Consider the following 13,588-nt stretch of genomic DNA (forward strand, 5'->3'; position numbering starts at 1 on the left):
AAGTGTCTATTTTTTACCAGTCACAAGTCTAGCAAATACTGGACTACAGTACCAGAAATTAAGCAATCTCATGCACTACAAGTTCTCATAGTGGTAGCAACTGCAGTGGATATTATGCTTCTCAGAATAAAGTTACAAAGGGTCTAAAATGCAGGTTCTAGCAGATGAAACTTTCAGCCTCTCATTAGCTTGTGACTCATATAACAGGTGAACTTAAACATCCTTACATACAGGCCAAACTCCAACTCTGGTAACATTAAAGTGTTATATACTTGGCCATAAAACTGACTTGCTTATTTGACAAGTTCCAGCTGCAACAGTTCAGAGCAGCTGGCAGTGCCAAGCCAGTGCTGCGCACCAGGCAGGGCTAGAACTCCAGCAGTCATCAGGTCATACTTACAGGCCACCACCACCACTTGTGAAATCTGCTTAAGAGCTTTCAGCAGTATTACCCAGCTTAACATTTGCAAGTTAACATCTCAAAAGACAGTGAACAAGTTTTTCAACCATGCTTACGTCTATCCCTTCATTTCCTCCTATTCTTGACCCATACTCGTTGCGCACCTCTCTAAAGCCACCTTGATCACGGATTAACTCCAGCACCATTTCCTTGGCTTGCTAAAAAAGAAGGGAACTTCATTTAGGTACTGCAGTATCAGAATGGATTTAGAAAGGCTCTGAGGATTGTGAAAGACTCCTTACTTGAACTTTGTAAGGGTCTCCAGTTATCCTAAGGGGCTTGTCTGCACCAGTGTTCTGTGGTCCATCTTGAATCATGACCATTTTGACACCTGCCCGCTCCTGTTTGACAAAAGGGAGGTCAATACCCACTCGAATCTACATTGATATCATCACATTTCAAAGATCCATGTATACCTGTAACTGTTTAATTGTCTCTCCACCTTTCCCAATAACTAATCCAGCTTTACTTGCTGGAATCATAATTTCTTGGACTGCATTTCCAGGTCCATCACCGTGATGAAAGCCAGGTGCAGGTCTTCCCTTTTCAACTATCTGATCAAGTAATCTTTTGGCTGATCTGTGAAAGAAAACACATATTTATAAACCGTTATTCCTACAACTATCACTTGCCCACACCTATTCTCCTTGGAAATTCTTTCAATCTGAAAAGTCTCTGTCCAGAAAATGGGCTTACTAACACCAAGAAATAGGAGGCAAACTCAATAAATTTGCAGCAGTAACTTAAGGAACTGTAAGGTGACAAAACTCCCCCAATATGAGAATGCAAAAGGTGGTTCTTTACCAAACAAGCTCAGCTAAGTTTCCTCTTCAACCATGACCATCACACCTGAATAAAGTTACACTGCTCAAAGCTTGACTCTGAACGAAAGCTGCTGCAGGCAGGCCAAGCAAGGACATTTGTACTTGTAACCACCACCAGAAGGGCGGACAAGAGCATTCACCACACCTGAAGGTCAGCTGCCAGCAGAGGATTGTCATCAGGATTTCACTAACATCAGTTAAGAACTCTCCCCTTTAATATGTGAGCAGAATAAATTACAGTTACAAAGAGAATTCCCCTGAAGGAAATGCCTTCCTGAATGGCAGACTTGAAAGGAGAATGACACCTCCCTTCCCAAAGGAAAAGATGTAGCTGCAGGCCCTACCTGCAAACATGAACCATTACACCACTGCACTCCAGACCTGCCCTAGCAAAGCCTCCATCAGTTGGTCTTCAAGTCCCTTTTCAGCATATGTTTATTTTTAATTTATATCCACACATCTCTTTCTCAAGTTGAGAACAGTGCATGGTTGTGCAATTACTATCTACAACAACATCTGGACTTGAATTCAAGTTGAAGTTCTACTCTTTCTGTCCTAAAATTTCAAGTATGCTGGGAAATGTGATCACAGGTTAAGGGGCTTTTTTTCTCCTGTATATATTTAGTTGTCACCAAACTGCCTCTTCAACAGAGGAAAAACATCTCCTATGTAGGTATTACATTCAGATCTAAAAAATGCAGCGTACTGCCCAACCTAACATGCACACACAGAACTGGTTTCACTTACTGAACAGACTCTGGTGTTCCAGTCAGCATACATGATCGCTCAGGCAGGCCTCCACTATCTGCAGCCAGCAAATAAAACCAACTTGTCAGTAGTGTAAAGTCAGAAAGAGAGCATGAAATTAATCCTATCCCTTATCTTTAGACCGTGACAGTCACAACTCCACCAAACAATTCGAGTGTACCTTTAGTGAAGGCTGAAGCAATGAGAAGCAATGAGAAGCAATAAACATTCTTCTGACCCTTCTACCACCCCCCAGACAAACAAATGTAAAAAGCCCCAGATAGTTACCGGGTGCAATCTGTATTTTACAGCCAGACTCTTGCTGGATGCGGGAGATCTGCTCTCCACCTCTGCCAATGACTTGAAGAAAGAAAATACAGAAAGGTTATTTGTATTGACAGCATCTGCTGACATCCTGCACTACACTACAGGACACATCCACACTACTTACTGAATCCAACCATCCCATCTGGAACTTTGTATTCCTCTGTCATCACAGACCTACAGGGAATGTCAACCAGAAGACAGTGACCATCCAGAGGCTGAAGGGGTATTACATTTTTATACATACCTTTAAGAAAGCTTCTGCTCCCACCATCCCCCTCCCATTACCTTCACAAGTCATGATGCAAGTACAGCTGCTCCAGCTGACAATTCACAGAAACAACCCAAAAGGTTCAAGGTTAACACAAATCAATCCCATCATCACTTCATTGTGGCACAGAAAATGCCACTGGAGCATTTTAAGGTTCATCTGCATATCCACCACAGCGTGCTGAAAATGTCAGCATCTCATCCACCAAACCTATCCACACCACAAGAATAACAGCTGGATGTGGTTCAGGCAAGAAAGGAGTGAGAAAACCGCTAAGTTGTAGCTGAGTGATACTCTGTGTAAGGTTTAAATTGTTTTTGTTGGGTTTGAGTCCATCAACGTTCCTTTCTGTTCCCAAGATTATGTTCCCCTCTTCAGATCTGCTTCCAACTTCCAGTTCTGCTTACCCATGGCTCAAACAGCAAAACCAGCAATGTATTTCCCTTTTATTAAGCCTGATACACAGCCCAGGCTGGGAAGAGAAACACCAATGCAGGTGCATTTCACCTGTCTGACTTAGGACTTGCTGAAGCCACATTTCAACAGATCACACAAATACAGGGTTGGTATCACTTTTCCAGGAAAAAAAATTCTCAAATTTGCCTTATTTCAGTAAAAACAAAATCCTTACATCCTCTGCAGTGCGACTCTTACCTTTGTTGCTGATGCATCGGTGGTAGCTGATTTCCAAAAGCTATAAACAAATATTGTTCAAATTAAATTCAAACAAGTGGTGTAGTTTACAACTAAGCTTCTGCTTTGGTAACGAAACTTAACTGTATCCATATTTTGCCCAAGTTGGCTTTTAAGAATTCTTATCAACAGGTTTACAAACAAGCTGAAAACGTTCTGAACTGTTGCTAAAACTGACACCACTGTCAGTTTGACAAAGACTGGCTTTGCAAAATGAGACACAACCCCCCGGCCATTCTTTTGATCACCTACCAGAACACTTTCAAACTCTCGTTCTGACTATGTTACACTTGTTTAGGGTTTTTTGGCAACAAAAGAAAAATTACTTACAGTCATTCTGAGGAGCAACTTTCTTAGCATCTGGTTGATCTGCAAAATTAAGATTTTTAAAATTTTTTTTGCCAAGGAACTCAAGCAGTGTTTAAACGTTTCAGTGTGAATTGTAAATTTCCAATGTATTTAAGCCCCCTTTCCTTTTTTCCTTTCTTTTTTTTCCTCCAATTTCAGGGAGTTGATCATCTGAATAAAAGAAAGACTCTCAGGAGCACTCAGCACTTGGTTAGCATAGCTGAAAAGATGTCAGGTTTTTCCATGTATCTATTCAGTAGTTTAACAAAAGGCAGCTTTCAGGACACACTGTGTGTAGATTGCTCAGATACCCAGTCACTGAAACTCAACTAAGACAAGGAACAAAGTTGAGCTCTGTTGGTTGCTCAAGCTAATGATGCTTCTATAGTAAAAAAAAAGAAAAAAAAATGAAATCCATACAAAAATCAACAATGACTTAAAAGAAAAAATACAACAGTATCACATGGCAATGCAATCTCGATCTGAACGTTGATATGAAATTCCTATCCAAATATCAAGCATTTCATAGCATAAAACTTCCAAAAAAAGCAGATTCAAGCAACTACATCACTACTGTCCAAATCCTTTCTGTACAGTAGAGAAATAAAAGGCATCATTAACCTGTATCTGAAAAGATAAGACTTCAGATGCTTCCTTCCCACCCCAAAAATAAAGGCTACATGAACCACCATGATTTATGTGCAGCAAAAACTCAGACAGGTATTCCAAGAACTATCTGTGTCAATCCAGAAAGATCCACTAGTTTATGTCATGTTTACATACTAAACACAGGTAATAAATAAAAATTCCTGCCTTTAAAAGGAGAGGGCATTCCCTCCCAGTGTGTTGTACTGCTCGGACTTGTCCAAGAGCCATCTACACATAAAATAAAAAGAATACATTACATATATCATCTGAAGCATCATTAGCTCATTTCTGTATATTAAAAACCTCACCTTTAATAGAAAAAAAAATATTATTGCAGGACACAAGGACTCCTGATATAAAGCCTTAATTACATTCTGCAGACTGAGTTCCAATCCTCTTATAAAGGCAAAAAAAAAGGGCACTGCTCTTTTGTAAGACCTACGAGAACATTTCAACCAGCTCAGAGGTTTCTGTCCATAATTTAGCCAGGATTTTGTCTGGAGGGCAAACACATCAAACCCTGTTAAGCTCAAAGGGGCTGCTCCGTAAGGGACAGAAGAAGACATTTCAGGAGGAAACTTTCCTGCAGTGTAAGGCAAATCCAAAAAGCTGCAACAAGTCACAAGGTTGAAGTATGATCTTATCAGGGTTCACACATGCTGGAGGCTGAAACATCAGACTAACAAAAGCGTCTACAAGGTAGAAAATTGACTTTCCTGTCCTTTTTTAAAGTCCTATGTTTTTACAATGAAATGCAGTAATACTTTAATTTGAAATTGTGCAGTAAATCAAGTCTATGAAACTATTGTAACAAAGTATATGAACCAATCGAGTGTAAAGGGTGAGCACTTCCAACTCTAATTGTAATTGCAACAACAAAAGGCCTCACTGAACGTACCTGTGAGGGCATTTCTCTACCAACAATTTTGTTGCCCCCCTTCCTCAACACACGTTTTTTTATTTGCAGCATTTAAACCACATTTAAAATACTTTACATTCACTTCATCTCAGAGCACAACAGTTTGAAACAAATTTTCCCAGTAAACCGAAAACGAAAAACTATGCCGTGATCTAACAAGGGGAACAAAACGTTTTAATGCTGCGCTTCGGGAAAAGGAAAACCGAATCCACCAACACCTGCAATGTTTCTGGCACAGCGGCCGAACTCCACAAACACAAATGCAGCAGTAACCAGCTCGTACCTCCATCCTCCAGAGGCCTTTTCTGCCCTCCGTAACCGTAGTCGTTCGAGTTCATTGATGTGCCAGCATCTCCTCCAATTTTCGCTGCGATCTAAACAAAAGGAAGACTTTGTGAGCCAAGGAAAAAAAAGTAATTGTACCAGCTCGTATTTATCCCAGACCTCCTAAAAGACTTGAGGAATTCAGACAACGAAAATTAAAATAACCCCAAAGAGAAGACCGCTGCCAAAACCAGTTCCACTCGCGGAAATTTTATGGGTGTTTTAAGGAAGGCTTGTGCTCATCCTTCAACAGCAGGGCTTCCTATGTTTTTTTCATCCGTTGGGGAAAAAAAAAATCGACCTAGTTTCCCTTGAAACTTTTTACTAAAAGGGAATTTTCTTTCCGCGTTGTTGGAGCAACACCACTGTGTCTCACCGGCAAAACAATCCCAGCGCTCAGCAGTCCGACCGCACCGACTTTATAGTACTGCCAAAACCGCGACCGCTCATTAACGGACGGGGCGAAAACACCGCCCGCGGTGCCCACGGAACAAACGGAGCCGCGGGGGAAAGCGCGGCCGCCGGGGCCGCCCTCGCCACACGGGCCGCGCCGAGGGGGCCGCCGCCGCCCTCCCTCCCTCCCTCCCTCCTTTCCTCCCTCCCTCCGGCCTCGATAAGGCGCCGCTGCTCGCTCGCCGAGATTTGTACTCCCCTCGGCGAGGCAGGCCCTGCGGGCCCCTCACGGCGTGTCCCACCGGCGGGGCAGAGCTCCACGGGCCGCTCCTCACGGCGTGTCCCGCCGGCGGGGCAGAGCTCCACGGGCCGCTCCTCACGGCGTGTCCCGCCGGCGGGGCAGAGCTCCACGGGCCGCTCCCTCACGGCGTGTCCCGCCGGCGCTGCCCGCGGCGGAGCGCAGCCGCTCGCACACCTCACTCAGGACGCGGGGACGGGACAAAGCCTTCCCGCTCCCAGAGCCCTCCTAAGCGCAGCGAGGCGGCAGCTCCCCCCCCCCTCCTCCGACTCGTTCCCTCGCAGCTCCTCCGCCGCGGCCTCCAGGCCCCGCCAACCCCATTGATTCGGCTCGGGGCCACGTTACTCGACACGCACCTGCCTCGCCCTCTGCAGCGCGTCCTTAAAGGCATCGTTCACTCCGCCGGCGCCGCCGCCGGCTCCCCCGGGCGCGCCCGCGGCGGGAGGGGGCACGGTGGAATAGTCGGCCATGGCGGCTCCGCCTGCCCACACACAGAGAGACAAAATGGCGGCGGCGCGCGCCTCTCACATTCCTGGGGGTCCCCCGAGCCTCGCGAGAGCTGGAGCGGGATCTGCGCGGAGCCCGCGAGGCGATGCGCCCGGCCCCGCCTACCCGCGGGGTCTCCCGGGGCGGCCCGAAGGGGCTGGGGAGGGCGGGGGGGGGAAATGATCGCGAGGGTTCCAGCGCCGCTGATTGGGCTGTGGGGGTCACGTGGGGTGAGGAGGCGGGGGGGGGGCGGTGAGGGGATCGCGGAGCTGCTGGAGCTGCGCGCGGGTCTCGCGTGGGTTGGTTCGGAGCGCGGGGGCGCGCACGGGCGGGGCCGGGAACTTGGGCAGTGCCGGGAGCGCGCACGGGCCGGGCCAGGGCGGCGTCGGCGCTCGGTGAGTGCGGGACGGGCTGCGGGGCCGGTGGGGGGGTCGGGGCTGTCCCCCCTGCCCGCTGCGTGGCGCGGGGAGCGACGCGAGCGGCGCTGCGGGCGAGGGTGGGAGGGTGCGGGGGCCGTTGTGCTGCAGGCAGGGCCCGCTCCCCGCCCAGCCTAGCCCGGCCCGGCCCGCCCCGCAGGGCCCCGCGGGCGCGGCCGCGCTCGCTCCGAACGGCCCCGGGGCCGTTCCGCGGCTCCGCCACTCGGGACGGGCTGGGCGCTGCCTCTTCCCGGAGCTCTGCTCGGCTCCTGCTCCGATCTCGCCGCTGCTGTACGATCTCCGTAACTAGCGGGATTCCCTGCCGGGCTGCAGAGACGCTGTGAGCTGGGCCGGGTTGAGCGCTGTGACGGGGGGATGAACTGTCCTGAGCCGATAAGGTCAGGGAATATCTGCTCAGGGCCTGGCGGTGCTGCAGGGGAGCGGCCGTGCGGTTGCTCTCGTTCCTTTCTTAGGAGCTGCTCCACAGCGTTTAAAAGATTTAAAAGTATTCCTCGAACTGGTGCTTCTTCTCGGGCTTTCGGTTTACATAAATTTCATACTTTTTTTTTTTTTTTTTTTTTCGTTTAAACCGAAGCGTGTCAGGTCTCTTCTAGCCCAACTGAGTGTGTTTTCTTTGTTGTCAGTTCTCAAAAAATTGTTGATTTAGACTTTTGGGGGTGTGTGGCGTTACAGCTCAGAAAGGTTTTAAGAATAACGTGCATAATTAGAGCCTGCTGAAAAAAACTGCTGAGAAGTATTAATATATATATTCTATTAATGCAGCTGTGGTAGCTGGAGGCAGGGCAGGGAGGGGGAGGAGGGAGGAAAGCAAAATCAGCTTGGGAAAGTGGGAATTTATATCTTTCCTGCTGTTTCCAAGGGATAATTTGCCCTGGAATTATTTCACAGCCTGTTGTTGAGAGTGTGACCGTGTGCGCCGGCCGCGCCATGCAAATAAATAAATTGGGCGACAGCAGCTGATGACGAGGCGTTTAAGCCACTGGTGGCCACTGGCTATGTCTTTTGTGGCTCTTCCCTGATGCAAATCCATGTGGAGCATCCACGTGCTCTGCTTTTTTACTGTTCCAAACTCTGCAGGAGATTCTTTGCCAGCTGAGACGAGCCGGTGGCTGTGGAATGGTTTTTAAGGGGCTACTAAAAACGCTCTTGGGAATGGTGATTTTGGATTTTTTTTTTTTTTATCAGCTTTTTGCTTCTGTTGGAGGTGATCGCTGTATTTTTAATTTTTACAGTCAGAACCTGAAATTCAGCAAACTGAAGAAGGGAATACTTTGAATACTTTATTTCCCCTGTTCCTGAGTTGCTCTAATGACCTTAATTAACAGTTCAAGAGTTTAATTCTCTCTGTATTTCCCGTGCTGGCACTTTAACCTCTCTGCTAGAAAACCACGGCTCTTAAGCACTCTCGTCTCCATTTCCCTTTATTAAATGGTACTTCTGTTAGGAAAAATATCCTTATGGGATTAATCCTTTAATCTCTTGGTGGAGTGGGGTGAGGATCTAACCCCTTAGCAGTGCTGACTGCAATATTCCAGTAGCACACACCAGGATATTGTGTTTTCTCACCTGTAGAAGTTGCTCATTGCCTGTTTTGTCCAATCTACCTTCGAATAAATTAAATTTCCTACATTTTTTTTTAAAAGGTCTTTTGGTGTTTCTGTAGGAGATTGGAGGAAGATGACTCTGTTAACTCGACTTGCTGGATTATGACATCTCTGATGGTTTCCAGGCCACAGTTGTTTGGGGTTTTTTGGTAATCAAAAACATTGAGGTGAAACTGTGGAACTGTCCAAAGTCTTAATATATTGAATTTTTGGAAAGAAACCGTGTAAAAATTGCAGATATAGCACATTTTATTGTTGTGAACCCCACTTCATTTGTATTTGAGTTAAATTTTGACTGCCCTACAGATGAGTATCAAACTGGATCAGGCCACCGTTGCTTTGGGTGTGTCCAAGGCAGGAGGATAAATCAGAGAACACTCATTTTTTCCTGAAATAAAGCTGCAGGGAGACTGTGGAGCACCCTGCAGGAGGAGTGTGGGGTGAGAGGCAGCTGGATAATATGAGTCAGCACCACCAGTGTCATCAGTCCTCAGCTCTGACTCGTTTGAGGGGGCTGCGTGTTTTTGTGGGGATGTCATGGGAAGGGAAGTTGGAGAGCTGTTCACATCTGCAAAACCCCTCCCAGATGGGGGAGAAGGGGGAAGGGCCTGGCTGGGGTAAATTGTGCATGGAATTGCTTGTAAATGGGGATTAAGAGAGGCAGAGATGGGAATGGGGGATTGGGAAAGGGAGAACAAATGAATAATGCAGAAGGAGCTGCAGAGGGTGGAAGTGTCTTTAAATATCCCTCTTTCAGCAGAGCCCTGAAGAGTCCTATTAATAAGTGTGCAAATACTTTGTTAAGTTCAGGCAGAATTGATGCTCAGAATTGTCATTTGAAGTGGGAAAAGCTTGATTACTTTGAGGAGATTGGGACACTTCCCTGTTGCATAGGCCTGATCCCTCACAGTATTCTGATCCTGTTTAATTAAGTTTACAACTTTATTTGTTCATTTAGGAGTCAGAAAATCTTATTTTGAACCACACTGTGCTTATATCACAGGGTAAATTAAAAAAAAACAACATAGAAAGGTAAATATTTTCTGAGACTGAGGAAGGAAAAATGGAAGAGATGATTGAGAAGCTCTAAATTGCTAAATCCCTTCAAGTCCATAAAACCGTGATTATGACAAGCTTCTCTTAACTCCAAATCTTCTTAAACTTGAAGGGTCACATGCATGTTTGGGGAAAAAATAAATGTTTTGCAGTGATTAGCAATGCTCCATAGGCTTAGAAAGGCAATGAATGTTGATGGAAAAAAAATCAGTGTAATAATTGGACTCGATGTGAAGGGCAAGAAAACAGGAGATTCTGTAAGCTGAGCTTCACCAAAAAAATAAACCTGCAAATCTCTGGCCTCTGGATTGGTGTTTTCTGCAGAAGACAGGGAAGGGAGGTGTTTTACTGCCCTTTAACAGTCCTGAGTGGACTGATCCTGTGGAATGTTTGGATTAAGAGTGTTCGTTTCCATGACTGTTGCCTTGCAGCTGTCCTCCAGTTCATCGCTGGGGTTTGTGCTGGATTTTTTTAGAAGGAGCAGGGAAAAAGTAAAAAGCAAATACTTGAGTTTTTACAGTGATTTGTCTTTCTAGGACTTGCTACCATGCAAAGTTTGACTTCTCTTGCATCAGGTTGTGGTTAATACAACCAGGCCTGCCTGTATTTCTGCCTCCTGCAGGTGAGCTGAAGCTCACTCTTATTGACAGGCTGGCCTTTCAGCTTGCCCAGAGTCGTTCTGACATCTCTTGTTGCAGTTCCTCTCCTGACACAACAGTTCAGTGTTCTCAGCCTTGCCTGTAAAAGTGGTTGGGTGGGATTTTAACCAGCACACTCTGGGAAAAGCATCTCCTGTGACCATCTCCTTTTGCTGGTGGAAGGACAGAGGGATCACACGGGCACAGCACAAAAATGGGCGCAGCTCCTTATTTGGGAGTGCGTTAATGACCCTCGTTAATGATCCTAACCTGTGAGGACTGGCTTTATTCCACAGGTGCCCTGATTCTCTGCTGCTGCTTTGCTGAGACAACAGGTTATTAATTATTTTGTTTGGTGGAAGAAGCCCCTTAGGATTACTTTGCTATAAGTGAAGGAATTGCTGCCATGGTTAAGGTAAATGCCAATAAATTGTTCTGAGTGACAGTTTATTTTTTCTACAGCTGAAAGGCTAAAAGAAGAGCTCTGTTATGCAGCTTCCACTGTTTTAGTTAGTAAATGAAACATTCTGCCAGTCCTGATGTTTCCTGGGTGAGGAAGAATTGCCAGAACTAACTTTGTGAGGGGTATAGAAATAAACACATTTTAAATGCCTTTAAAACATCTCCTTTTGTTGTAGTTTCTCGAAGGAAACTCGACAAGGATTGTTGTGCCAACCGGTGCTATTTTTCCCTTGTACTTTTGCTGTTCATCAGTCCATAGCACTACTATTACTAACTACATTTTTTCAGACTGAAGAATTCAAGCCTCCCCAGTTGTTTCTCGCGTGGAAACATTCATGTGTCTTTTAATTGTCATTTATAGTCCTCTGAACGTTTTTTTTTTTGAAGATATTATATGTGCTTTACTGTTAATGCTGAGAAAAGTGTGACATGGAAGTCTGTGACATATATAAAGAATATGTATGGTTAGTAAATTAATCCTGTGTGATGGGCATTGATAAAATATTCAGGGTCTGAGTGTGCTGGCAGTTGAGAATCTGAAAGACTTGTATTGCAGCAGTGTGTTTCCTTAAAACAATTACCAGAAGGGCCATAAAACTTAATAAATTCACACAAAACCCAGCTCATCTTGGAGGGAATCTGAATACAAAAAGTGTTAAGCTGTTCCTCATCTTAAATATCTTGTTATATAAGCAGCACGGGATGGTTGGTGGCATGGGAGTCAGAAAGCTGACAATGTGATAAATGTGTGATTAAGTCTAACTCTTCATTTGCAAATGGGCTGTGGCAGGAATTCCCTGAGGCTTGGAGAAATTCCTGAGTGATAGCCATCAGAGCCAAAAGCAGTTAGAACAAAAAGCCAGACCTTTTTATATGTTTAACTCTAAGGGGAAACTTTGGCTACTGTGGGGGTTTTTTTCCCTCTTTTTTTTTTTTTTTTTTTTTTTTTTCCCTACAGATGTTTACTGAATTATGCACGGCAGCACTGAGTGCCTGGAGTGTGTGCTGCTGTGGGAAATGCTGCAATTAATAATGGGAGGGAACCCGTGAAATGTTTGGCGTGATTGGCATTGTTCCTGCTTGACCAATCCACTTGAATAAGAATCCTTTTCCAGGAGCTGTGCGGGTGGGAATTCAGAACCTCAGTAAGGAGCTGAGAAGCACTTGTGGAATCTCTGTTCTTTCGGGAGAGGGAAGCCGTAATCAGAAATCCTTTCTGTGCAGCTTTGTTTGGCCACACTTGGGATGTTTCCTTTTGGGTTTCTGGTGCTGTCTGGTATTTAAGTAGTCGATGGCATTCCCTGGAGGGACTCAGTTGGTTTTTCATCGTGTCTGACCTGCAGGAAGCTGTTGGGTCCCTCCCAGTGCTGCAAAGGTAACGTGGAAGGTTCTTCCCAGTGTCTGTCTGTTGTTCAACTGTAGCAGAGATTGTGACTTAGTCACAGCAATCAGGTATTTTCTATTATTTTATGGATTTCTGCATAGGTCATTATGTAAATGTCGTGGAAATAATAATTTTCTGAAGAACCCAAGCCTGTAGCTTAACATAGAACAAACTATAGTAAGTTTTAAAGTGTAAGTAAAGTGGATATTTCCATTCGTGCAGAGCATTTCTGACTGTTGGTACAAGCATTTCTGACTGTATTGTTACAGAAAGCAATTAAAAAAAAATAAAACTAACTTAATAAAATCTGCTGACAGCACCTGCTGTCTTGTCATACAGACTTTTCCAAATAAAATAGAAGGCTGCATGAATCACAGGCTTAAAATTTCGCTGGGAAGATTCAGAAGTGGTAACAGTATATCTCTGGTGATAGCAGTGTGCCTTTTCGAGATTTACCACTTCAACTTGAGCTGTAAATTCCTTTAGGCTCTGGAATGCATGTTTAATAGTATAAACATTGTTTTGAAACACATAGTGCCAATAAAAAATTGAAAATATAGGGCTGATGTAACCTAAATATAATGAATTTAATAATACCTTTTTATGTGGCATTTCCCTTTCTTTGTTGATTATTTATTTAGATGTAAAATCAGCCCCAGAATCTTTCTGTAAAGTTAACTTTACTTCCACCAAAGTTAGCAGCATGTCTCCACAGACAAGTGGGGAAGAATCTGAGAAATTTGGTAGTAACTGGCCCATGAAATGTGTGACTAAATGAAGCTTTTCTTTCAGGGCCTTTGATTAGAAAGGATTGTTGTGCTCTGCAGGTTTCACTGGGAATTTTCTGTTAGCTATATAAAAAAAACAAACAAACAAACAACTAATTGTTGCAAAAAAACCCCAAAGTTTTCTGTATGTGATAGCAGCTACTGAGTAGTTCTGTAGTGAAAGTAATGAAGTCATGAATGGGGTTTGCATGTACAAGGTCTTAGTTTATAAATGTATAAAAAGAATAAAAAAAGCTCACAGTTATAGACGGTGAGGAGAAGAGTCAATGTCAAAATTTTTTTTTTTTTTTCTTTCTTCTTCTCTGGGAAAATAATGGATGATCCTACAGGAAACTTTATGATTGTGTCTGGGAGTGCTTTCCTCAAACCACTGTAGACAAATACACATTTATTCCATTCATTAGCGTGGGTTTGCAAATATTATGATACTTAATTGTGAAAGCTTTTCCCGGGGAGGGATTTGGCTGCCCTGCCCTGACATTTA

At 44.7% G+C, this 13,588-nt stretch overlaps 2 protein-coding genes across 8 annotated transcripts in view; one reads left to right on the top strand and one right to left on the bottom strand.

The window, feature by feature from the left end:
- FUBP1 (far upstream element binding protein 1) overlaps nucleotides 1–6,723 on the bottom strand; it is a 27,398-nt gene extending 20,675 nt beyond the window's left edge. For 5 of the 7 annotated variants that reach the window (XR_003573185.1, XR_003573183.1, XR_003573184.1 and 2 more), the window contains exons 1-10: nucleotides 6,606–6,723; nucleotides 5,518–5,608; nucleotides 3,650–3,688; nucleotides 3,281–3,320; nucleotides 2,483–2,532; nucleotides 2,320–2,391; nucleotides 2,032–2,089; nucleotides 877–1,039; nucleotides 703–801; nucleotides 517–618 (exon numbers count right to left, since the gene is read on the bottom strand). Coding sequence is in view for 4 of the 7 variants with exons in the window: in XM_027901155.1 (XP_027756956.1) it covers nucleotides 517–618; nucleotides 703–801; nucleotides 877–1,039; nucleotides 2,032–2,089; nucleotides 2,320–2,391; nucleotides 2,483–2,532; nucleotides 3,281–3,320; nucleotides 3,650–3,688; nucleotides 5,518–5,608; nucleotides 6,606–6,719 (828 nt within the window). In the remaining 3 variants the exon portion in view is untranslated. The remainder of the gene's footprint in view (nucleotides 1–516; nucleotides 619–702; nucleotides 802–876; nucleotides 1,040–2,031; nucleotides 2,090–2,319; nucleotides 2,392–2,482; nucleotides 2,533–3,280; nucleotides 3,321–3,649; nucleotides 3,689–5,517; nucleotides 5,609–6,605) is intronic. The other 2 variants (XM_027901157.1, XM_027901158.1) reach the window with 1 other exon arrangement.
- Nucleotides 6,724–7,112: 389 nt separating this feature from the next.
- Nucleotides 7,113–13,588, top strand: part of DNAJB4 (DnaJ heat shock protein family (Hsp40) member B4) — a 15,860-nt gene continuing 9,384 nt past the window's right edge. The window contains exon 1 of the mRNA XM_027901153.1: nucleotides 7,113–7,130. The gene's annotated coding sequence lies outside the window, so the exon portion shown is untranslated. The remainder of the gene's footprint in view (nucleotides 7,131–13,588) is intronic.

This window comes from Empidonax traillii, unplaced genomic scaffold, assembly GCF_003031625.1.
Source record: "Empidonax traillii isolate 1590-97213 ecotype Southwest subspecies unplaced genomic scaffold, ASM303162v1 scaffold764:size1210623, whole genome shotgun sequence".
In the NCBI taxonomy this organism is placed as follows: Eukaryota; Metazoa; Chordata; class Aves; order Passeriformes; family Tyrannidae; genus Empidonax; species Empidonax traillii.